The sequence below is a fragment of the Loxodonta africana genome, chromosome 1, assembly GCF_030014295.1.
Source record: "Loxodonta africana isolate mLoxAfr1 chromosome 1, mLoxAfr1.hap2, whole genome shotgun sequence".
Lineage (NCBI taxonomy): Eukaryota > Metazoa > Chordata > Mammalia > Proboscidea > Elephantidae > Loxodonta > Loxodonta africana.
The window spans coordinates 117,427,932-117,452,644 of record NC_087342.1 but is presented as its reverse complement, the minus strand read 5'-3'; the positions used below and the strand labels follow the sequence as shown (position 1 = coordinate 117,452,644).

Genomic DNA, 24,713 nt, shown 5'->3' with positions numbered 1-24,713 from the left:
AGTCCAATCCCCAGCCAGAGCACGAGTCCCTTCTACACAACACCATCCTTATAACTTCTTCTACTTTGACCTTTCCAGTTATAGGGAATTGGCTCTTTTACAAGGCTATTTTTTTATTGTTAGAACCCAGTTGTTATCAGAACTTTTCTTCCTTGTTCTTAATTTATTTCCCTGCAATTCCCACCACTGGGCCTAGTTTTTGCCATCTAAGGCTGCAAAAAATTTAATTGAATCTCCTTTATGCACAACATCCCCTAAACCCCTTGCACTCAGGAGTCTCATCTGCCCTAAATTCTGTCTTAGCCATACTTTTCTTCATGTGTCCCTGATATGACACAGCTTCCTCATTCCAGCCATCTTCCTCAAGATGCAGAATAATTTCTTACTGTGCCAAGGCAGCAAAGCGATGCTTGACACATCATCTGACTAATGAAGAATAATTAGACCACTTATTTTCCCATGATCTGTTTTTCTATTATTGCAGCCTAATATCATGTTAACTTTTTTTAGCAGCCATTTCACACCTTGATGCCTATTAAAAGCTTGTAGTCAATTATAATCCTCTGATTTTTTTTTTTTTCACATGAAGTGTTGCCAGAATAGATATTCCCCAACCTGCGTGTCCTCGAGTGTGCATTAATGTAAGACCTCCCAAGGGATCACAGGGCAATCAAGGACTGGTCGTTAGCCTCACTTTATTGAACTATAAGATGGATCTAATAATGCTGGTGCCACATGAGAGCTGCCGTAGAAAGGACCACATCCCGGTGAACGTGTGCTCTTCTTCTAAAGAACAATCTATTTATAACCACAGTCTTCTCAAAGGACCTGAGGTGACCAGACTATGTACTTTTCTAGAAGTTGATTTTTATCCACAGCCTTCCCTTTTTCTTATCAAATGCTCTCTAGTCCCTGCTTCCAACAATTAAATATCCACCTAACTAGTTGTCTTTTCTCCAGGTTGATTGAGCTCTTAACTTTTTTTTTTTTAAAACAACTGGGCAGGTCAAGAAACCCAACCCCTCTCTACCAACCAGAGCTCCGCCCTCTGCCCCTGGGTGGCCTGGAGTTGAAGGCCAAAGAGGTAGAGGAGGACTCTAACTGTTCTAGGCTAGAGCGCAGGCTCAGCCTGTCTTATCCAGTGGGACAGCAAAGGGTCATTCTAAAAATTGCTGGTGCTGGGACTGTCAGGTTGCTGCTGGTGGCTCCCTACGGATTGTCCTCCCTCTCTCTCTCTCTCCACAGGTCACTTCCCAAGAGGAGTCTGCTGCTGAAACTTCATCATCACAGCTCAGGAACGCCACTTCACACAGGAGGGTAAGGAGCTGGCTCCATCCTCACCAAATCCTGTCTTCTAGATTCTGGGGTGTGGGAGTGGGGTGTGGGTGAGAGGGTGGGGGGGTGTCTGCGCGCCTTAAGTTGTACAGTTATTCTACTGAAAGGAGTTTACAGCTGGGTCAGATTGCTCATGTCCCTGATCTGAAGTTGGAAGTCAGAAAACATTTTCTTGAAATCTAAAGAATGTGATGTATTAGGAGAATGTCACACTAATAGAAATACAAGATAACGATGCCTACAAAAAAAAAATTTACTTGTAATTTCTAACAATAATTTTAAGTCTGTAAAGCATAAACTATGTTTTTCTTCCACAATTTTTGTAGGGGAGGAGACTGAGAAAATGCAATTTCCAGATTTTGTTCACAAAGCTTAGATTTTTTTTTTAAATCAGAAACTGTTTAAACATTTGGTTTACATAAGTTTTATAAAAATGTTTAACCATAAAAAGATAAAATATATTTTAATAGGTTTAAATAAAATGTAATCAGTTTTAACTAAATTGATTACTCAAAAATCAGAGAACTCTGAATTTCCAGAAATAAAACTTATTGGCAAAATAGAAATCTCCCCATCAAAAAAACAAGATTTTTAAAAATTTGATTATAAAACTGGTTTTTGTTTTAAATGTACACATATGACTATACTGATATCTGTTTTATATTAAATATCATCTTGGAAATGAAATGGTAAAGTGGAAAACCCCCCTCAAGTTGGACTTAACTTAAAATGGCAAGCAGAAGAAGCCGGGAGTGTTTCTATTCCTGGAGGTCCTGCTGATGAACCCAGACAGATGCAGCCATTGGAATGTGGCAGGGACAGGGAGCGCAAGCAGCTGATTCGCCCCTTTGGCAAGAAACCATTCTGGGATCCCAGCTCATTCTGGCCTGAGAGTGACAGTGACACTTTAGCACACATGGCTTTTTAGCTTGTCCTGTATAGAGTCTCTCCAGGAGGAAGGGGGGCTGGGGACAGCAGGAAAGAGAATATCCTTAAAGATAAAAAGATAATTGTTTTCTAAAATCAGCTCTAGAAGCTTTTATCTAGGTTCTGCTTCAGGCCAGGGGGAAGTGATTTAAGTTTAAGTAGGATACTCTCACATGGTCTTGCCCACTCACAGAAGAGGGTAGAATTATGCCACCATTTCTTAGCAACATTATTCTCAGTCCAGTGGTTCTGAATCTATTTTGGTATTTTACACCTTTTTGAGATCCTCATGAAAGCTCAGGGTACATTCTAGAGGAAAATATACATAAACACACATGCATGTGTTTCATAATACTGCAGAACTCACTGACCTACCTGAAACCCAACACAAAGCAAGGTTGCCAGACACAATACAGGGTGCCCAGCTACATCTGAATTTCAAACTTTTTTTAAATCTTTTTTTTTTTTTTTTTTAGTATATGTCCCCAATATTGCATGTTGTTGTGGTATCTCATCTAGGTAATTCCCACTCATAGTAACCCTATATGAGTGAGTAGAACTGCCCCCATAAAGTTCTCTGCGCTGTAATCTTTATGGAGAGAAGCCTTGGTGGTGTAGTGGTTAAGAGCTTGGCCGCTAACCAAAAGGTTGGCAGTTCAAACCCACGAGCTGCTCTGTGGGAGAAAGATACGGCAGTCTGCTTCCGTAAAGATTTACAGCCTTAGAAACCCTATGGGGCAGTTCTAATCTGTCCTATAGGGTTGCTATGAGTTGGCATTGACTCAACGGTAGCGGGTTTGTTTTTTTGGGGGGGTTTAATCTCTACAGGAGCAGTTTGCCAGGTCTTTTCTCCTGTGGAGCAGCTGGTAGATTTGAACCACTGACCCTCCAGTTAGCAGTTAAGCGCTTAACCATTGCACCATCAGGGCTTCTTAAATATTGCATAGGACACACTTATACTAAAAATGATTCATTGTTTATCTGAAATTCAAATTTAACTGGAAGTCTTGTGTTTTTATTTGTTGAATCTGGCAACCCAGACCTAGACACATAGACCCAAGGTTTAGAACCCCTGTCTCAGACCATTCATCCATAGCCGATAATGAGTTGATTCTAGGGTTCTGGTAGGCCATACTATGGGGAAAAGTGATACAAAAGCAGACTTTGACAATTCTGACAGCAAAAGCCTGCTATGTATTCTTAACTCTCTGTAAAATTTTAGAACTGGAATGTACACATCTTTTCATTTGAGAGATGATTAAACTGAAATCCTGAAAGTTTGGGTGTTTTGTCCAAGGCCTATCAGATGGTTAGTGCAAAATGAATCCAATTTTCAGTTCTATGACAACCAAAGAGACATCAGTCTGGAAAACTCAATTTCCATCCATTCCACTTATGATGAAAAATGTGACAATTTATATAACACACACACACACACACACACACAAGACTGGGAAAGAGAACAAACAATTTTTCTAAAATTTCCAACAAAACCAGAACTAAAAATGTCTGCACTGGGTCCTTGTAATCCTGTATTTCAGTCTTGGAGAATAGAACCACAGTTAATTTTATATACTTTCTAGATAAAAGCAAGGCACAGGCTTTTAGCTAAATTGAACCGTGTGAAATTGACAGTATTGAACTATTTTTAAACAAAGGATGGTAATGTCATAGTCAACTAACACCTAAAAGGAAATGTTTGATTATTGATCAACAAATTCACTCAAACCTCCTTGAACCTATTTATATTTTGGGCTTACCTGATCTACTGGAGTTTCATTTCTATACTATTCATAACAGAATAAAGACATCCATCGGATCTATTTGTCCTAAAACAAAACATTTAAATAGACAACTCTTTTATTTCAGTATTTGGAGCTCTCAGGAAACTTTTTCTCTTCTCCATATCCATTTTACACACCTCAGTTTTGCCTCACTTAATCTCTACCTTCTCATGCTGGCAAGAGCTAACTCTTTCACCTACTATAGACTTGAAACTACCATGGATTTAAGGAAGCGATATAACATATCAGAGTTCAATCTGGGTTTGAATCTTTCCCTCCACTACACACTACACACTTGTGTGACCTTGGACACGTTTTTTTACCCTCTCTGAAACTTAATTTCCTCATTTTTAAAAAGAATATAGTTACATAACCAACCTTTTAGGATTGCTGTAATGCTTAAAATTTTAAAGATAAAATCATGTTAAGTACTTAACCCAGGGATCAATACACCGTAATCACTCAATAAATGTTAGCTATATAATTATTATTTTAGGTAGAAATACATAATATAGATTCATGCTTGGTGATTTCTATTTAGGAATTGGTTATCAGTGTACTTAACCGGGGCGGAAGAACCGGTAAGCACAGTATGCACTGGCTTACAGTAAGCAAGGGATGCACAGGCTTAATTGTATTTACTTAGTAATCTATAGTGAAACCTGGCTGAATTGCACACTACAGAGATTAATAAGTAAGCACAATTAAACCCGTGCATACCTTGCTTATTGGATAATCCATCCATTTAATTAAAACTTGGCAAATACAAATAATGAAGAATATGACAATTTATATAACTCTGTCCAGCTGTGTATGATGCATGACACTATCATCACAGAAATGGCCCAAGAGCCAGGAACTGCAGTGAGTGGTGGGGAGGAGAGCGTGGAATTCCATCTTTTTTGCCCTTGTGCTCAGTTTCTAATGTGTAGCTCTTTGATGGGGTCCGAGCTCTCGCTGATAGTGGGTGGGGCAGAGAGAGAAGAGGGATTCTCTGGTCTCCCTCCATGGATGAAGGAATACCTCCCCCCAGTAGCATAGGGACCCTTCTATGACCCTCTGCACCCGGTGCAAACTCTTCTTTCACCCAAAAAGGGAAGGGAGAGGAAGGGATTGGCAGTGCCTCCAAATAGCCACTCATCTCATTACACAACCTCAGCTGCTAAGGCTAGGCCTGCTCCTCTTTCCAGTGTTCCTACTATGGTAGGGACCATGTGAAAAGTGCAAGCCACTAACAGTCCCAAGGGCAAAGAGGAAGGCAGGACAGCTAGCTCTTCCTCCCTTTGAGCCCAAGGGAGCAATTTATAATAACCCCCCACCACCCACCCCCACCCCAGAAAGGGAGAATCAAGCCTGTTGTGAATTAGGAAAAATGTGGAAACGGTTTTGAAACTCTCCCAGACATGGGCAGCTCAGTGACGGTGCACTCCCCAGGCAGCCCAAAACCCAGGGTCAAAGCCCTCCCTAGTGTAAGCTAACTAGAGTGATTGCTTTAGCTGCCACTCTTGGGGAGTCTCTGAGCTTGAGGAGTCCCTGAGCAGCTGGCCACAAAGCACTCCACCCAAAAAAATAAAAAAAAAAAAAAAGCCTTTAAAAACAACAATAAGTAAAACCCACAACCAACTTTGAGTTTGAATCAAAATGTGTTACTCATGATGTAGGTTATACCATGGATTATATATGAACGGATATATGCAACTCATTTTTGTACCACCTGTTCCTCACAACCAAGGGCCACCTTTGGGCTGTCACTGTGACCATCACTGATGATCAGCTAAAGGGCCTGGGGTAAATCAGACTCCAGGGATTGGTGGGTGCCCTATGACCCGAGGGTACACAGTGAGTGTTTGTATGATGGTAGAAAAAACTGTTGAAGAGTTCCTCTGCAAATTACTATGGACTACTTGTTCACATATGATCTAGTTACTGAGTAATTAACTTTTCGAAATAATTCAGTTCTTTTCTAATCACCCTCTATTGGCCCAACCTATCAGGCTTAGAGCCTACCACCATGACCAAATAAATAAATCGAAGTGAATTAAACTCTTCCATTTTCCTTTCACGCACATGTATGCCTTATGCTGCCCTTTTATAACTTCTTTCCTTTAAGGTTGCCTGTGCTCTTCATTTAGATGTAATTGTGGAAAAATATTTGTTGGTCAAGTGTCATGTTGAGTGTGTGTATATATATATACCAATGTGACTTGCCTTGTATCCATAATCACCAAAAAGGCTCATGTGAGGAGCCTAGGAAGTTTGTTAAAGGTTCGCTGTCCTCCCTGTGATAACAGAGCCTCTGTAACAGAGATTCTTTGATCCCCCACAATGAGGGAGCTAGTCTGCTCTGCACTGGGGCCTGGAGAACAGGATCCAAAACCAAACCAAACCAGTTGCCACTGAGTTCATTCCAACTCGTGGTGACCTCATGTGTTGCACAGTAGAACTATGCTCCACAGGGTTTTCAAGGCTGTGATCTTTTGAAAGCAGATCACTAGGCCTTTCTTCCGAGGCACCTCTGGGTGGGCTTGAACTTCCAGCCTTTCTGTTAGTAGGCGAGTGCTTTCATTCTTTCTGGCCTGCAGCCCTCCTTAGGCTGAGAAAAGCAGTGGTTGGAGCCCCAGGCAGGGCTGAAGGAAGAGCACTTCTCGGGATGTAGGAGCCAGTGAACATTTCTTCAGTCTTAATGACTTGGCAGCAGAGCTTTGACCAGGCTTGGAAAGTATGACCTTGATCATCAGACTGTCTGAGAGTTCTGTGGGGTCCTTATCAGAACAGCCTGGCACAGATTGAGACCACCTGTGCAGGTATATGGACCACCTCGTTTCTGAGGTGCAGACTCAGGAACAGGATGTAGTGGCCGCTGTTATGGAGAAAGACTGAATTTGTGGAAAAATACAGCCACTCAGGCAGTTGTCTGATTTCAATAGTCTCTTAAATGGTCTCCTGTGTGTTTTCTCCCTCTGCCTCCCCTAGCTAGAGCTAGGGAAGCCAGTTACCTCTACAAAGTGATTTCTAGGCTCTAAAATTACTCTCAATCAAAAGCAGACAACAAATATGCTTCACAGTGGCTACTCTGTCAGAAATTTGTATGTGAGTCATAAAAGGACACTGATAAACTACCCATGCTTATCTGGGAGAAAGAGTAGATTTGCCCAATAACTGATTAAACCAAAACCCAAAACCAAACCCAGTGCCGTTGAGACAATTCTGACTCACAGCAACCCTATAGCACAGAGTAGAACTGCCCCATAGAGTTTCCAAGGAGTACCTGGCAGATTTGAACTGCCGACCCTTCGGATACCAGCCGTAGCACTTAACCACTACACCACCAGGGTTTCCATAAACTGATTACCTTGGGCTAATTTGTCAGACTAGCTAATAATGTGTCACCCAGTATTTGTTGTTGTCAGGTGCCATCGAGTTGGTTCCGACTCATAGCGACCCTATGCACAACAGAACGAAACACTGCCTGGTCCTGCGCCATCCTTACAATCCTTGTTATGCTTGAGCTCATTGCTGCAGCCACTGCGTCAATCCACCTTGTTGAGGGTCTTCCTCTTTTCTGCTGACCCTGTACTTTGCCAAGCATGATGTCCTTCTCCAGGGACTGATCCCTCCTGACAACATGTCCAAAGTATGTAAGACACAGTCTTGCCATCCTTGCCTCTAAGGAGTATTCTGGCCGCACTTCTTCCAAGACAGAGTTGTTCATTCTTTTGGCAGTCCATGGTATATTCAATATTCTTCGCCAACATCACAATTCAAAGGCGTCAACTCTTCTTTGATCTTCCTTATTCATTGTCCAGCTTTAACATGCACATGATGCGATTGAAAATACTATGGCTTGGGTCAGGCGCACCTTAGTCTTCAGGGTGACATCTTTGCTCTTCAACACTTTGAAGAGGTCCTTTGCAGCAGATTTCCCAATGCAATGCTTCTTTTGATTTCTTGACTGCTGCTTCCATGGCTGCTGATTATGGATCCAGGTAAAACGAAATCCTTGACAACTTCAATCTTTTCTCCATTTTTCATGATGTTGCTCATTGGTCCAGTTGTGAGGATTTTTGTTTTCTTTATGTTGAGGTCTAATCCATACTGAAGGCTGTGGTCTTTGATCTTCATTAGTAAGTGCTTCAAGTCCTCTTCACTTTCAGCAAGTAAGGTTGTGTCATCTGCATAATGCAGGTTGTTAATGAGTCTTCCTCCAATCCTGATGCCCCATTCTTCTTCATATAGTCCAGGTTCTTGGATTATTTGCTCAGCATACAGATTGAATAGGTATGGCGAAAGGATACAACCCTGACTCACACCTTTCCTGACTTTAAACCAATCAGTATCCCCTTGTTCTGTCCGAACAACTGCCTCTTGATCTATGTAAAGGTTCCTCATGAGCACAATTAAGTGTTCTGAAATTCCCATTCTTCACAGTGTTATCCATAGTTTGTTATGATCCACACAGTCAAATGGCTTTGCATAGTCAATAAAACACAGGTAAACATCCTTCTGGTATTCTTTGCTTTCAGCCAAGATCCACCTGACATCAGGAATGATATCCCTGGTTCCACGTCCTCTTCTGAAACCAGCCTGAATTTCTGGCAGTTCCCTGTCAATATACTGCTGCAGCCATTTTTGAATGATCTTCAGCAAAATTTTGCTTGCGTGTGATATTAATGATATCATTCTATAATTTCCACATTTGGTTGGGTCACCTTTCTTGGGAATAGGCATAAATATGGATCTCTTCCAGTCAATTGGCCAGGAAGCTGTCTTCCATTTTTCTTGGCATAGACGAGTGAGCACCTCCAGCGCTGCATCTGTTTGTTGAAACATCTCAATTGATATTCCATCAATTCCTGGAGGCTTGTTTTTTGCCAATGCCTTCAGAGCAGCTTGGACTTCTTCCTTCAGTACCATCGGTTCCTGATCATATGCCACCTCTTGAAATGGTTGAACATCGACTAATTCTTTTTGGTATAATGACTCTGTGTATTCCTTCCATCTTCTTTTGATGCTTCCTGTGTTGTTTAATATTTTCCCCATAGAAGCCTTCACTATTGCAACTCGAGGCTTGAATTTTTTCTTCAGTTCTTTCAGCCTGAGAAATGCCGAGCGTGTTCTTCCCTTTTGGTTTTCCGTCTCCAGCTCTTTGCACATGTCATTATAATGCTTTACTTTGTCTTCTCGAGAGGCCCTTTGAAATCTTCTGTTCAGTTCTTTTACTTCAATTCTTCCTTTTGCTTTAGCTGGTTGATGCTCAAGAGCAAGTTCCAGAGTCTCCTCTGACATCCATCTTGGTCTTTTCTTTCTTTCCTGTCTTTTCAGTGACCTCTTGCTTTCTTCATGTATGATGTCCTTGATGTCATTCCACAACTCATCTGGTCTGCGTTCACTAGTGTTCAGTGCATCAAATCTATTCTTCAGATGGTCTCTAAATTCAGGTAGGATATACTCAAGGTCATATTTTGGCTCTTGTGGACTTGGTCTGATTTTCTTCAGTTTCAGCTTGAACTTGCATGTGAGCAATTGATGGTCTGTTCCACACTCGGCCCTGGCCTTGTTCTGACTGATGATATTGAGCTTTTCCATTTTCTCTTTCCACAGATGTAGTCAATTTGATTTCTGTGTGTTCCATGTGGTGAGGTCCATGTGTATAGTAGCTGTTTATGTTGATGAAAGAAGGTATTTGCAATGAAGAAGTCGTTGGTCTTGCAAAATTCTACCGTTTGATCTCTGGCATTGTTTCTTACACCAAGGCCATAGTTTGCAACTACTGATCCTTCTTTGTTTCCAACTTTTGCATTCCAATCGCCAGTAATTATCAATGCATCCTGATTGCATGTTCGATCAATTTCAGACTGTAGCAGCTGACAAAAATCTTCTATTTCTTCATCTTTGGCCCTAGTGGTTGGTGTGTAAATTTCAATAATAGTCATATCAACCAGTCTTCCTTGTAGGCGTATGGATATTATCCTATCACTGACAGTGTTGTACTTCAGGATAGATCTTGAAACGTTCTTTTTGACGATGAATGCAACACCATTCCTCTTTGAGTTGTCATTCCCATCATAGTAGACTGTATATGATTGTCTGATTCAAAATGGCCAATACCAGTCCATTTCAGCTCACTAATGCGTAGGATATTGATGTTTATGCATTCCATTTCATTTTTGACGATTTCCAATTTTCCTAGATTCATACTTTGTACATTCCAGGTTCCGATTATTAATGGATGTTTGCAGCTGTTTCTTCTCATTTTGACTTGTGCCACATCAGCAAATGAAGGTCCTGAAAGCTTTATTCCATCCACATCATCAAGGTCAACTCTACTTTGAGGAGGCAGCTTTTCCCCAGTCATCTTTTGAGTGCCTTCCAACCTGGGGGGCTCATCTTTCAGCACTATATCAGACAATGTTCTGCTGCTATTCACAAGGTTTTCACTGGCTAATGCTTTTCAGAAGTAGACTGCCAGGTCCTTCTTCCTAGTCTGTCAGTTTGTCGTACTGTGGGGGCTTGTGTGTTGCTGTGATGCTGGAAGCTATGCCACTGGTATTCAGATACCAGCAGGGTCACCCATGGAGAACAGGTTTCAGCTGAGCTTCCAGACTAAGACAGACTAGGAAGAAGGACCCGGCAGTCACCCAGTGGCGCCCTGGGGAAATGGAACCAGAGCAAGAGAATTTAGATAAGGAGAGGGTCATAAAATTTTCCATGGGTGGAGAGGTCAGGGTCAGGTCAACATAGCAACAGAGAGGACACATCTACCACCAGGGGCAGCATGATGTGGCAATGGAGGAAAGAGAAGGTGACAACAGGAAAAAGAGGAGGGCTAAGGAAGAACTTTGACTGCTTTCACTACTTTGTCTAGCTTCAGTGTGCCCTTTCTTTTCCTGAAGATTTCTTAATCCTATATTGCATACTATTCATACTGTCCTGGCATCCAACATCCTTTATGTGTTGGTCCAGCATTACCTGCCCAAGTATTTCCCTCACGAATCCAGTCATCTTAGTCTGCACCTAACATGCTGAATCATGCTGCCCTGCTTCAGCTTGAGGTTCTTCCTCTAGTTTTATGACCTTCTCCCTCCTCTGCCTACGCTTCTTAAAAACTCTTCAGGTATCAGGATCCAGCATGATTCACCTCACCTGCAAACTTCCTCATCCTAACACCACCACATCGTAAGAATCCCCTAAATTTGAATCCTTAAGCCTAGGTGCATAGATTTGATCTATTCCATGTTATCTGTTGTTTTGCCGATATAATCTATAACCACATGTCTCCAAGTTTTCTAAGCTTCTGGGGTTTCCCCTACCATTCATACTGAAATAAAAACAATCTGTTCCTCAGCCTATGTGGCTGCACAAATTCCACTTCTCTCCCTGGTATTATACAAAATCCCTTAGGAATATTTACATGTTCTAGAAATCCTGCCTGGTGGCTCTTTGTCAATTCTCATTCTGGGTCTCTGTCTGTGCTTCTCCCCATATCACCTCCTGGTACTTATGACTGTTTCTCCATGATGTGGCAGGTTTTTTTGTTTTGTTTTTTTAATTTGCTTCACTCCAAAGCTTAAACAGGTTCCTTCCTTTATTCCTGAAGACATAGCTAAAAGGCTGCTGCTTTTAATAAAAGCAGTTCAAATTTTTTGAACACTCATTTTTGCCAGGCACTCTATTGGATGCTCTACAGACATTTTCTCATCAAGTGTTCATAACAAATCCTATGAAGCACGTACTATTACTATCTTCACCTTGAAATAGGTTAATGGAGGCCCCCAAAAGTTAGGAAAACTACCGAAAGTCATGCTGTGGTAAGTAGTGGAGCTGGTTTTTATGTTGTATTTTCATGATCATTCAGTTTGAAATATTATCTAATTTCCTTTGTGATTTCTTCTTTGACTTATGGTTTATTTAAAGTGTATTGTTTAATTTCTAAATATTGGACATTTTCCTAGATAACTTATTGTTATTTATTTCTAATTTAATTCCATTGTAATCAGAGATCTATATGACTTTAATGCCTTTAAATTTATTGAGAATATTTTGTAGTACAACTTAGGATTTCTCTTGATGAGTATACCATATGCACTTGAGAAGAATTTGTATTCTGCAGTTCTTGAGTGTAATATTCTATAAACATCAATTAAGTCAGGGTAATTAATAGTGTTGTTTAGATAATCTGTGTCATTACTGATTTTTATTTACCTAGCTATTCTATCAATTGCTGAGAGACATTAACATTTTCAAATATGATTGTGAAACTGCCTGTTTCTCCCTTCAATTCTGTCATTTGTTATTTCACATATTTTCAAGCTCTGTTATTAGGCATATATACATTTAGGCTTGTTATAGCTTCATGATGAATTGACCTTTTTATCATTATGAAATTCGCTCTTTATCACTGGTGATAGTTTTTGTCTTGAAGTCTATTTCATCTGATGTTACTATAGTCATTTCAGTCTTCTTATGTTTTGTTTCCATGGAAAACTTTTTCCATTTATTTACTTCCAATTTATCTCCATAAAAAAAATTTTTTTTTTTTTTTTATATATATGGAAACAGAGAGATAGTCTCTTGTAGATAACATATATTTGGGTCTTACTTTTCTTATCTATTCTAACAATCTATGGCTTTTAACTAGAGTGTTTAGACCATTAACACTTAATATAATTATTAATACAGTTGGATTTAGGCTTACCATTATTTGTTTTTTGTTTGTCTCATCTAATTTTGGTTCTTCTGTCCCTGCCATCTTTTAAATTCACCTATTGACTTTTTAATTACACTTTTTTTTGCATTTTTAAAGTGGTTGCTCTAGGGCTTTTGGTGTGATAATAGCCATTGAGCACTTGAAATGTGGCTAGTCCAAAGTGAGATGTGCTATAAGTATAAAATGTACACTGGATTTCAAATATTTAATATGAAAAAAACAATGTGTCTTAGTTTCCTAGTGCTGCCATAACAAAAATACCACAAATGGGTGGCTTTAAAGAACAGAAATTTTTTGTCTCAGGGTTTTAGAGGTTAGAAGTTCAAATTAGGGCATTGGCAGAGCTATGATCTCTCTCTGTGGACTGTAGAGGAAAGATCTTTTATTTCTTTCAGCTTCTGGTAGCCCAGGGCATTTCATGGTCTTTCTTGGAGACTTACGTGGTATCTTCCCCACTGTGTGTCTATATCTCTGACATCTGTTTCCCTTTTTATAATACACCACTCAGAAGCGATTAGGTTTAGGTCCCACCCTACTCCAGCATGACTTCACTAAGATAACACAAGAAAATCCCTATTTCCAAACAGGGTTATATTCACAGGTACAGGGGTTAGGACTTCAACATACCTCTTTGGGGGACACAATTCAATCCATAACAGAATGTAGAATATCACATTAATTTTATAGTGATTACATATTGAAATGATGATATTTTGGATATATTAGGTGAAATAAAATGTATTATTAAAATTAATTTCAGCTGTTTCTTTTTACTTTTTTAATGTACTACTGGAAAATTAAAAATTACATATGTGACATGTTATATTTCTATAGAACAGCACTACTCTAGGGATTACCATATGCAAAGTCAAATTTTTACAGGCTAGGTAAGTTAATATTTTACCACTTCTTGTAAAACAGAAACCTTGCAACTGTATATATTAATTTACCACCATCACCATATCCTTTATGCTCTAATTGTCATATGTACTACATCTACATACATTGTAAACCCCATAAGACAGTGTTGTCATTTTTGCTTTGAAGAATCATATGTATTTTAAAGAACTTTAGAGAAAAAAGTCTTTTATATTCATCAAGATATTTACCATTTATGATGCTCTTCACCCTTCCCAAAGATTTGTTTCTATTTGGCATCATTTCCCTTCAGTCTGGAAAATTTCTTTTAGCACTTCTTGACTGCAGGTCTGCTGACAGTGAATTTTCTAAGTTTTCTTTTATCTGAAAATGTCTTTATTTCACCTTCCTTTTCAAATAACATATTTACTGGATAAATAATAATGGATTAACAGTTCTTTTCTTTCAGCACTTTATAGATGATGGTCTCCCGTCCTGTGACTTCCATTGTTCGTTTGAGAAGTCAGTAGTCATTTGAATAATTTTACCCTGTACATAATGTGTCATTTTTATCTGGTTGCTTTCAAGGTTTTCTCTTCATCTTTGATTTTTTTAGCAGTTTGATCATAATAAAGGATCCCTCATGGCGCAGTGGTTAAATTGCTTGGCTGCTAACCAAAATGTCAGTGGTCTGAACCCACCAGCCACTTCATGGGAGAAAGATGTGTCAGCCTGCTTTCACGGAGATTTATAACCTTGGAAACCCTATGTGGAAGTTCCATGAGTAGGAATCAACTCAGTGGGAATAGGTTTGGCTTGGGGATCATAATAAACCTAGTTGTGGGTTTCTTTGTATTTATCCTACTTGGAATTTGCTGAGCTTCTTGAATCTGTACTTTTATGTCTGTTACCAAATTTACCAAAATTTGGGAAATTTTCAGCCATTACTTCTTCAGTTTTTTTTCTGCCTCATTCTCTCTCTGCTATTCTGCTACTCCAGTTACATGTACATTATACCTTTTCATATTGACTTATAAGCTCCGGAGGCTCTGTTCATTTTTGTGCAATCTTTCTTTTTCTCTCTCTTCCAGAGATTTGATAACCTCTAGTGATTTATGATCAAGCTCATTGACTCTTTCCTCTATCATGTCCATTTTGTTGTTAAGCCTATCATCAAGTGAATGTTTTATTTTAAATATTATATTTTTCAGTTCTGGAATTTCCATTTATTCATGGCTTTTGTGTTTCCATTAAGCTTTTCTGTATGTTCATTTATTATGAGGAAGTTTTCCTTTGGATAATTGAGAATAGTTATAATGATTGTTTTAAAATTCTTGTCTGCCACTTCCAACATTTAAGTGATCTTGGGGTCAGCTCTCTTGAGAACGGGTGACATTTTTCTGCTTTTTTTGGTATGTCAACTAATTTTGGATTATATCCTGAACATAGTAAATGTTATGCTGTGAAGACTCTGAATTCAGTTATTTTCCACTGAAGAATATTATGTTGTTGTTTTAATAAGTAAGTAAGTTGGTTAGACTCAAACTGCCAACTCTGTCTTTTTGGTAGCAGCTTAAACTTCAGTTGGGTTTTTTATCTTTAGCTGGGCTGCTTGCAGTCTATCCTGCATATATGTGGTACAGCGGGCAGTCAAAGATATGTGCTGAGTTTGAAAATGGAATCTGGGGCTTTCCCTTTCTGGCTTTCTTTTTTTGTGGCTGTGGTTGCCACAAACTCTGGTTCTTTGACAAAGAAATACTGTGACTTTTCTATTGGAGTTGTAGCTACCTTGTGCCACACCAATTGCAACCTGATCTTAGGCTAAAAGCAAAACAAACAAACAAAAATAGAGGTGTAGAAAGTCACCTTGTTCTTTTCCTTTTTTCCAAGTCTTGACTCCCCTAAAAAATTATCCTGCTTTTTTACACTACCCAGTGTCTCTGGGTAGCTCTACACTTCTCTGCCCCCCAAGCTAATAGTTTATATCTCTGAGATAATTTATCAGATAGGAGCTTTACTTGGCCATACCAGAGTGGAGTCTGACGAAGTTACCTGTATTTAAACCCAGGCAGTCCTCTTCAGAGGCTGAGGTCTTCACAACTATATTAGATGGTATTCCTAAAGGCAAAGAATGATTGAGTTGGCTATTTATCAAACTTTAAGGATACCTGAGGATACCTCATTTAAGGATGGTATAAGAAAATAACAATGTAGAAAAGGAAGATATAAAATTGAAAATTAGATATTATTGTTCCTTCATATGCAAGTCCCTGCTGGCCCTTTTCCTCCTTAGCTCCAACATATCACTGTGTTGTTGAGGAAGGATTCTCTCTCTTCTCCAGAAACCTCTGTTCCCAACAGAAGAAGCAAAACGTCTTTAAAATTAAAATAATCCGAAGAATTATACCCTGTATATAAGACCAGTATGTTTTAATACAGTACACCCATTGTTAAAATATTGAGGTGCCTCTGTACTGAATTGGTAAATAGCCAAATAGACACTGCCCTAAGTGCTCCTTCCCCTGAAGGAGCTCTGGGTGTGCAGAGGTTAAGCATTTAGCTGCTAACCAAAAGGTCAGTAGTTCAAACCCACCAGCTGCTCCACAGGAGAAAGATATGGCAGTTTCCTTTTGTAAAGAAAACAGCCTTAGAAACCCCATGGGGCAGTTCTACTCTATCTTACAGGGTCTCTGTGAGTCTTAAATGACTTGATGGCAATGGGCTGAGCCCCCCTGAATTCCTCCCACTGTTCCATCCCTCTCCCAGGAAGCCCTTGTCCTCACTATGATCAAGCAACTGAAGGGTTACACAGGGAGACCTCTGGGATCCAGCTCTAGCACTGTGGTCTTGTTTTAGTCATCTACTGCTGCCATAACAGAAATACCATAAATGGATGGCTTTAGCAAAGAGAAATTTATTTTCTTACAATCTACCAGGTTACAAGTCCAAATTCAGGGCATCAGCTCCAGGGGAAGGCTTTCTCTCTCTGTCGGCTCTGAAGGAAGGTCCTTGTCCTCAATCTTTCCCTAGTCAAGGAGTTTCTCAGTCAAAGGGACCCCATGTCCAAAGGACGTGCTCTGCTCCTGGTGCTTTCTTGGTGGTATGAGGTCCCCCAACTCTCTGCTTGCTTCCCTTTCCTTTTATCTCTTGAGAGATAACAGGTGGTGCAGGCCACACCCCAGGGAAACTTCCTTTACATTGTATCAGGGAGGTGACCTGAGTAAGGGTGATGTTGCAATCCCACCCTAATCCTCTCAACATAAAATTACAATCACAAAATGGAGGACGACCACACAATACTGGGAATCATGGCCTAACCAAGTTGATACACATATTTTTTGGGGGACATAATTCAATCTATGATAGGTCTGAACCCATTCTAGTTAATAGGTACCCTGCTCTATCAGTTGTTGAATATTTTAAATATAACCCCTACACACCACCAGTGAAGTAACCTTTTAATGATGATAAACAAAATTTTTAGCATTTCTGTTTGAAGCATTAGATTACTGCTCAGGTTCAGGGTTTCCTCCAAAACAATGAGTGATGCTTAGCCCTACATCTGCATGAATAAAATATTGGCCAAAGGGGTTCTTTACAGAACACAGACATAGCTTCCCCAAAGACGCAGTTGTGCTCTACCCCAGGTGGCAGAAACTGCTACTATTTTTTTTTTTTTTTTACTTTGCTGTGTGTACCTAGCTCCTTGTAATCATTTTGTACTTGTCACGACTTGTCTCTCCAACATAAATTGCCTGCTGTGCTGCTTCGTCCTTCCCAGCACAGTGCTGCCTACACAGCAGTAGGTGTCTGATAACCACTTGCTGAACAAAAATTTTAAAAATTTCCGAGAAAAGCCAACAAGAGAACACTCAACACATAAGTCAAATGCATTTGAAGACCAAAATGATGGTGGGTTCAAAATCTATGTCACAAGGTAAGGATGCATTTTGCATTGTTTGCAAAAAAGGAGGAGGAAAGATAAATGTGCTACAGTCTTGTAAACAAATATAAATATGAATGTGATGATTTAGGCTTAACGAGGAAGATAAAAATTCTTCTCTGCTTTCGACCTACCTGCTGCTCCCCTTCTATGTGGAAAGGGAATAGGGACAAACACAATACTAGCATTACGGAATTTCTTAAACACATATTCCATTTAACTAAACTGAGCACCTTTCAAGGAAGATCAAAGCCAAGTTTTACCCCTCACAATGAAATCAACAGCCAGATTTTAAAACACACACACACACACAAACAAAAAAAAAAATTGTAAAATACCTAAATGTCCATCAATAAAGGAACAGTTCAATAAATTATTATATATCCTTACTACAGGATAGCATACAGCCATTAGAAAGAACAAGGTAAATTTATGTATGCTCTAGTATGGAAAGATTCACAGGAGTTCCTGCTAGGTAAAAAGAGCAAATTGTTGAACAATATAGTATAAACTTGTTTTCATATAAGCATTCATATAGTAGTATGCTGGCACTAGTTTATACTGGCTCATGAGAACTGATTATTAAATTTTCAGAAATTTGGCAAGCTGGTTGTCATATATAGTCGATGTCTTCAAATCAGTCATGATGCATGTATTAGCACCAAAGAAACGGGCGCAGTATAAATCAAGGTTTTTCCCCAGATAGTTGGTTTACCAGCACATCACTGCTCAAAAGTATAGAGATATAAGTTTGTGTAATCTTATCAATTATTTGGGATGATATGTACCAAACTGTGAGCTGTTGAATTATGCACATTGATTTTGTAATTTAAAAAAGGAAAAAATGAAGCATACCAGTAATCTCACAAGTGAATGCTACCATGCTGTAAATCAAATCCACTTAAAGGTCCACGTGATATGGCATCTTCTGATGCTTATGCTCAATTTTTTGAGAAAGGCCAAAGCAGAATTTAATCTGCATGATATTTTAAAGGCAGTTTGGCTGCTAACCAAAAGGTTTGGCAGTTCGAATCCACTGGCCGCTCCTTAGAAACACTATGGGGCAGTTCTACTCTGTCCTGTAGAGCCACTACGAGTCAGAATTGACTCAATGGCAACAGGTTTGGTTTTTGGTTTGGCTTTATATATATGTTTGGTAAACTTAAATATATTTCAAGCAGTGTTTAAATACTAGAGCCTCTCAGAGCTACATTATAGAGCTAAACCCACACTTTATACAGGTTTAAAAGCTTCTTCAAATATTTGTAACATTGATAATGGGAGAATGGTTGTCATCTTTGACATGTGAGCATCCTTATAAATTTATCGCTCTGTAGATATAGGAATATCTCTATGACGCATATTCCTAGTTTTAAAATTTCAGTGTCAAAGGGTAAAAATAGGAGATTTTTTATAGACACTGCCAAATTATCATCCAAAAGGCTGTATCAGTTATACACCCAGCAACAATATATGGAGAATACCTCAACATTTGCTATTATGAATCTTGAAACTTTTACTGTCTGATGAGCAAAATTTGAAAAAAAAAAATGGATCTCTGGGTTTCAGTTGACAGTTCTCTGATTAGTATTACATTTAGCATTTTAAAAGAATATTTATTGGCTAGTTGCATTTTATTTTCTATGATCTACCTGTTCATAGTCTTTGTTCATTTCTCGATTGGATTGTCTTTTTCTTATGATTTGTAGAGAAAAAAAAAAGTAGAAGCTCTTTAAATATTATGGCAATTAATTTTTTATGTTATGTATGTTGCAAGTATTTATTTTTCCACTCTGTTGCTTCTCTTTTAAATAATTGGTATTATTTTATACAATTTCTCATTTTTCTCTATACTCTGATCTGTCTGTCTTTATAGCTTCTGGATGTTGTATCATGCTCAGAAGAAACTTTGCTACCTTAAATTTTTTTTTAAATCCTAGTTTCTTCTAACCCTTGTATAAGTTTGTGTATATGTGTATCATTTAGACATTAAGTCATCTGGAAGTCCTTTAGTGAATATGTAAAGAAACCAGTTGAACCGATGTTATCATTACAAGTTTTTACCCACTGAGTTTTAAGTGCCATATTTATCCCATACTAAAAAAAAATAAAAAAAAAAATTTTTTTATATATATACACGTACATATATGTATATATATGTTTCTCCGGATGGCACAGTTTCCGCTTGACTACTAACCTAAAGGTTGGTGGTTCAAACCCACCCAGCAGTGCTGTGGAAGAAAGGCCTGGTGATCTGCTTCCATAGCGATTACACCCAAGAAAACCCTATGGAGTAGTTCTACTCTGTAACACATGGGGTCACCATGAGTTGGAATCAACTCAACGGCAACTCATTTGGGTTACCATACATATTAATTTCTTCACTGATAGAGCAAGTCTCAGCTTCATTATTCTTTTATTTTTAAACAAAATTCTTGGATGTCCTCTTACATCTAACTCCTTCCACTGAACTCTGAAATCATCTTGTGGAGGTAATAACTAGGATTTTACTTAATTAGCATCAACTCTCCATATAAGAATGTGCAGCCCCTATTAAATCTTCTGGCAAAATCATACAGTGCTTATCATATGAAAAAAAAAAAATCATATGAGCCTCACTAAATTCTAGTCAACTATATCTCCTAAAATATAACAGGTTTCGTTGCTACTAGAAATAAAATCATCCTCCATAATATTGTCTAAATGGGTAGAATTTTCCTAAATATTAACATTTTATTGATGAAAACCTTCAGAGTGGTTGCAATTCACTTTTTCATGAGAGCAAACTGAGCCTTTCAAATGATGTTTAACTACTATTCTATAATTACTATACAGCTGAATCAGAGAAAATTTGGTCATTTCTGCTATATAATAATTACTTATCAATACAGCTATCTAGAGGGATTACTTAATATAAATCTTTCTAGAATTGTCTTCAACGCTTGTCACTGAAATAAACTACCAACAAAATATGCATATAGTTTAATGTACGTCTTTAAAATGTAAGTATTTATTTGTGAGGTTAACCTACTTTATGCCACTAAAAAACTGTTTTCTTATAAAAATGAAAAGTTTCTCAGTGTAGCATTAGAGAGTCCAAACCACAATTAAAATAAAATTATGCTTTTTTTTTTTTTTAGCAAGCTCTTGCCTGTGACAGTGTGTTTGCCAACATGGCACCCAAAAAGAAGACTATCAAAAAGAACAAAGGAGATATCAATGAGATGACTATAATTGTAGAAGATAGTCCCCTAAACAAACTAAATGCTTTGAATGGGCTCCTAGAAGGAGGCAATGGCCTTAGTTGCATTTCTTCTGAATTAACAGATGCTTCTTATGGCCCCAATCTCTTGGAAGGTTTAAGTAAAATGCGACAGGAGAGCTTCCTTTGTGACTTAGTCATTGGCACCAAAACCAAATCCTTTGATGTTCACAAGTCAGTGATGGCTTCATGCAGTGAGTACTTTTACAACATCCTGAAAAAAGACCCATCTACTCAAAGGGTAGATCTCAATGATATCGCACCGCTGGGCCTGGCCACGGTCATTGCATATGCCTACACCGGAAAGCTGACTCTCTCCTTATATACAATAGGAAGCATTATTTCTGCTGCTGTTTACCTTCAGATCCATACTCTTGTAAAGATGTGCAGTGATTTTCTGATACGGGAGATGAGTGTTGAGAATTGCATGTACATTGCTAACATTGCTGAAACATATTCCCTGAAAAACGCAAAAGGAGCAGCCCAAAGATTTATCAGGGATAACTTCCTTGAATTTGCAGAATCAGATCAGTTTATGAAACTTACATTTGAGCAAATTAATGAACTTCTTATAGATGATGACTTACAGTTGCCTTCTGAAATAGTAGCATTCCAGATTGCAATGAAATGGTTAGAATTTGACCAAAAGAGAGTGAAATATGCTGCAGATCTTCTGAGCAATATTCGCTTTGGTACCATCTCTGCTCAAGACCTGGTCAATTATGTTCAGTCTGTACCAAGAATGATGCAAGATGCAGATTGTCACAAACTTCTTGTAGATGCTATGAACTACCACTTACTTCCATATCATCAAAACACATTGCAGTCTAGACGCACGAGAATCCGCGGTGGCTGCCGAGTCCTAGTCACTGTTGGGGGACGCCCAGGCCTTACTGAGAAGTCCCTCAGTAGAGACATCTTGTATAGAGACCCTGAAAATGGATGGAGCAAGCTTACAGAAATGCCAGCTAAGAGCTTTAATCAGTGTGTGGCTGTGATGGATGGATTTCTTTACGTGGCTGGTGGTGAAGACCAGAATGATGCAAGAAATCAAGCCAAGCATGCAGTCAGCAATTTCTGCAGGTACTTGATCTTTTGTTAGGAAACGAAATGGTTCAATATTATGGGAAAGTAGCCTTGATATAAAAGTACATTAATCACTCTGGTTAGCCCAGTTCCTGGGCTCAATAAATCAGTAATAATAATAATGCCACCTCATATGTGTATAGCACTTCACATTATATAAAGTGCATTCACATATATTATGTACTCTGGATTTCTGAGACAAGTCTGTGAGGCTTGCAGCGAAGATATGATTATTATGATTTTACATATGATAGACACGATACTCAGAGAAGTACCACTAATAGGTGGCAATTCATATTGTCTCATTTCTAGTCAGGTGCTTTTCACAATACACTGCTTTTCTGAAAGAAAATGGGTACAAATTTAGTGTTTAACATTAAGTGGTAAGAAAGATAAAAATAATGCCAAATTTCTTATAAGTGACTGCTGCTGATGCCTGTCAGAGTCATAATTGGTAAATAGAATGAGATCATTAAAAATGTTATCAACTAATTTTAAAATTTATTTGAAAACTGAATAGCAAAGAAAACATCAATATTATTGATGCAACTAAAAAGAGTAAAAGCATAATAAACCCTTCATAAAATGAACTCAAATATCATTATTTTGTATTTAGGATATAAAATTAAACTTCCATACAAATGAAATATTTAGAAAGTCATGTTTATATCATGGTAGTAGCACAAAGTCAAACATAACTACTTAGCAAGATCTGGGAACTTAAATACCATTAAAAAGTATTATTTCATTTTGTGTGTATATGTGTGTGTGCAAGTTGGAATTGACCTGACAGCAATGGGTTTTGGTTTGGTTTCTGTGTGTGTATATATATATTATTTAAAAGGTTCCCAATAATTAGTTGGTTTTTACTCTTTGTAACTGTATAGTTAAGTTTTGATTTGAGGGTTAAACGGGACAAAGATGAACATCAGATGGAAGGAGTAAGCTCTGTGTTTACAAAACTTCTGAACTATGAAAACAGAAAAGCATCAGTTTACTGTGACAGCTTATTTTTCTCCTGCTGATAACTCACTTAGTAGTAGTCAAGTTGCTGTTTTTGCAGTGTTGATTTCAGTGCTTATGGTACAATAACTGTAGTACTGAGCGCTGAAAAACTTACATATTCCTAAACTAAAAAGTCTTACCTACTAACACATTCTAGAAAATAAAGAAGCCATGAAAAGTTAAGCCCTTTGTTGATGCTTTTGGGCATGAGTTCCACTGTCTCATTCTAAATAGAAGAAAGAAGACCTGGTTGAGTGGTTTAGCTTTTACTGCTACAATGGCCAGGACAAATAAGAAGGGGTTATTGAGAAAGCGGTGACATCCAGGCAGTCAATTCCTACCTTAATTAAGCAGTGAGAATCAGCTCGGGATGGCTGGGGTCTGAAGATAGGTAGAATTGACCTTAACGTGGTGGTGTTTCCTATTTTTGTTGCCACAAATACCCAGCGTCCACATGCATAGCTCATAAATCGTACTGGGGTGATGGATAGTTGAATATGGAGGACCTGGAACAGGGCGGTCCAGCTCTGTGGGCTCTTCTCCAAGTAGCTTAATAAAGGAAGTGGTCTTATGGAGAGTGGGATGAGGGATGGGGGGACATCACCAAGTGCCTGCTTTGCCTTTACAAGTGTCACATATTTTTCACTTTTTAAGAGAGAAACACTGGCTTCCAGGTGAGAACATGCCCAAGATCCCTAGTCTTTTTCCAGGGATAGTTATGGTTTACAGAGTAATTTGGGTTCCCTGGCTGTCACCGTCCAGGGCTGTCACACTTTCTCTGCCATTTCCAGATACGACCCCCGCTTCAACACCTGGATACATCTGGCCAGCATGAACCAGAAGCGCACGCACTTCAGCCTGAGCGTGTTCAACGGGCTCCTCTACGCAGTGGGCGGCCGCAACTCGGAAGGCAGCCTGGTCTCGCTGGAGTGCTACGTGCCCTCCACCAATCAGTGGCAGCCGAAGGCGCCCCTGGAGGTGGCACGCTGCTGCCACGCCAGCGCGGTCACCGACGGCCGCGTGCTGGTGACTGGTGGCTACATCAGCAACGCGTACTCGCGCTCAGTGTGCGCGTACGACCCGGCCAGCGATGCGTGGCAGGAGCTGCCGGCCCTAAGCACGCCCCGGGGCTGGCACTGCGCCGTCACGCTGGGCGACAGGGTATATGTGATGGGGGGTGGTCAGCTGGGGCCGCGTGGGGAGCGCGTGGATGTGCTGACTGTGGAGTGCTACAGCCCAGTGACCGGCCAGTGGAGCTACGCTGCGCCGCTGCAGGTGGGCGTGAGCACAGCCGGAGCCTCAGCGCTGCACGGCCGCGCCTACCTGGTGGGGGGCTGGAACGAGGGCGAAAAGAAGTACAAGAAGTGCATTCAGTGCTTCCAACCTGAGCTCAACGAGTGGACGGAGGAGGACGAGCTGCCCGAGGCCACCGTGGGTGTGTCCTGCTGTACCCTCTCCATGCCCAATAGTGTGACCCGGGAATCCCGGGCCAGCTCAGTGTCTTCTGTACCAGTCAGTATCTGAACCCAGGTAGATGCGGGAACGCTGGAAGCAGTAGTATTTATTCGTAGAGCCACGTGGTTAACCTCTGAGTTAGCGAAAAGGAAATATATAACATTTACTACAATGATTATATTTTAAAGTTTATGAGCATATGTCTTGATGGTTTTAAATTCCTGGTATGGCATAATCTACCTCTGGGTCTTTTTCTTTCTTTCTTTTTTTTTTTTTTTTGAGCAAAATACAGGGCCATAGCCAACAAAGGAGAGAAGCTTTACTTCAGCAGCCACTGGGTGGCAGACGGAA

General features: G+C 39.4%; 1 protein-coding gene across 1 annotated transcript; it reads left to right on the top strand.

Annotated features, from left to right (window-relative positions):
- Positions 1 to 1,129: 1,129 nt before the first annotated feature.
- On the top strand, positions 1,130 to 24,588 carry KLHL31 (kelch like family member 31). Its single transcript, XM_003404424.4, has 3 exons — positions 1,130 to 1,317; positions 20,695 to 21,899; positions 23,699 to 24,588. The coding sequence occupies exons 2-3, from the start codon at positions 20,728 to 20,730 to the stop codon at positions 24,429 to 24,431; spliced, it is 1,905 nt and encodes a 634-aa protein (XP_003404472.1). The 5' UTR covers positions 1,130 to 1,317; positions 20,695 to 20,727; the 3' UTR covers positions 24,432 to 24,588.
- Positions 24,589 to 24,713: the final 125 nt, after the last annotated feature.

Bases quoted from the DNA above. Each gene is read 5' to 3' on its own strand.
- KLHL31 (XM_003404424.4), top strand. From the start codon at position 20,728: ATGGCACCCAAAAAGAAGACTATCAAAAAGAACAAAGGAGATATCAAT. The intron at 21,900-23,698 runs GTACTTGATCTT...TGCCATTTCCAG, and splicing joins GCAGTCAGCAATTTCTGCAG to ATACGACCCCCGCTTCAACA.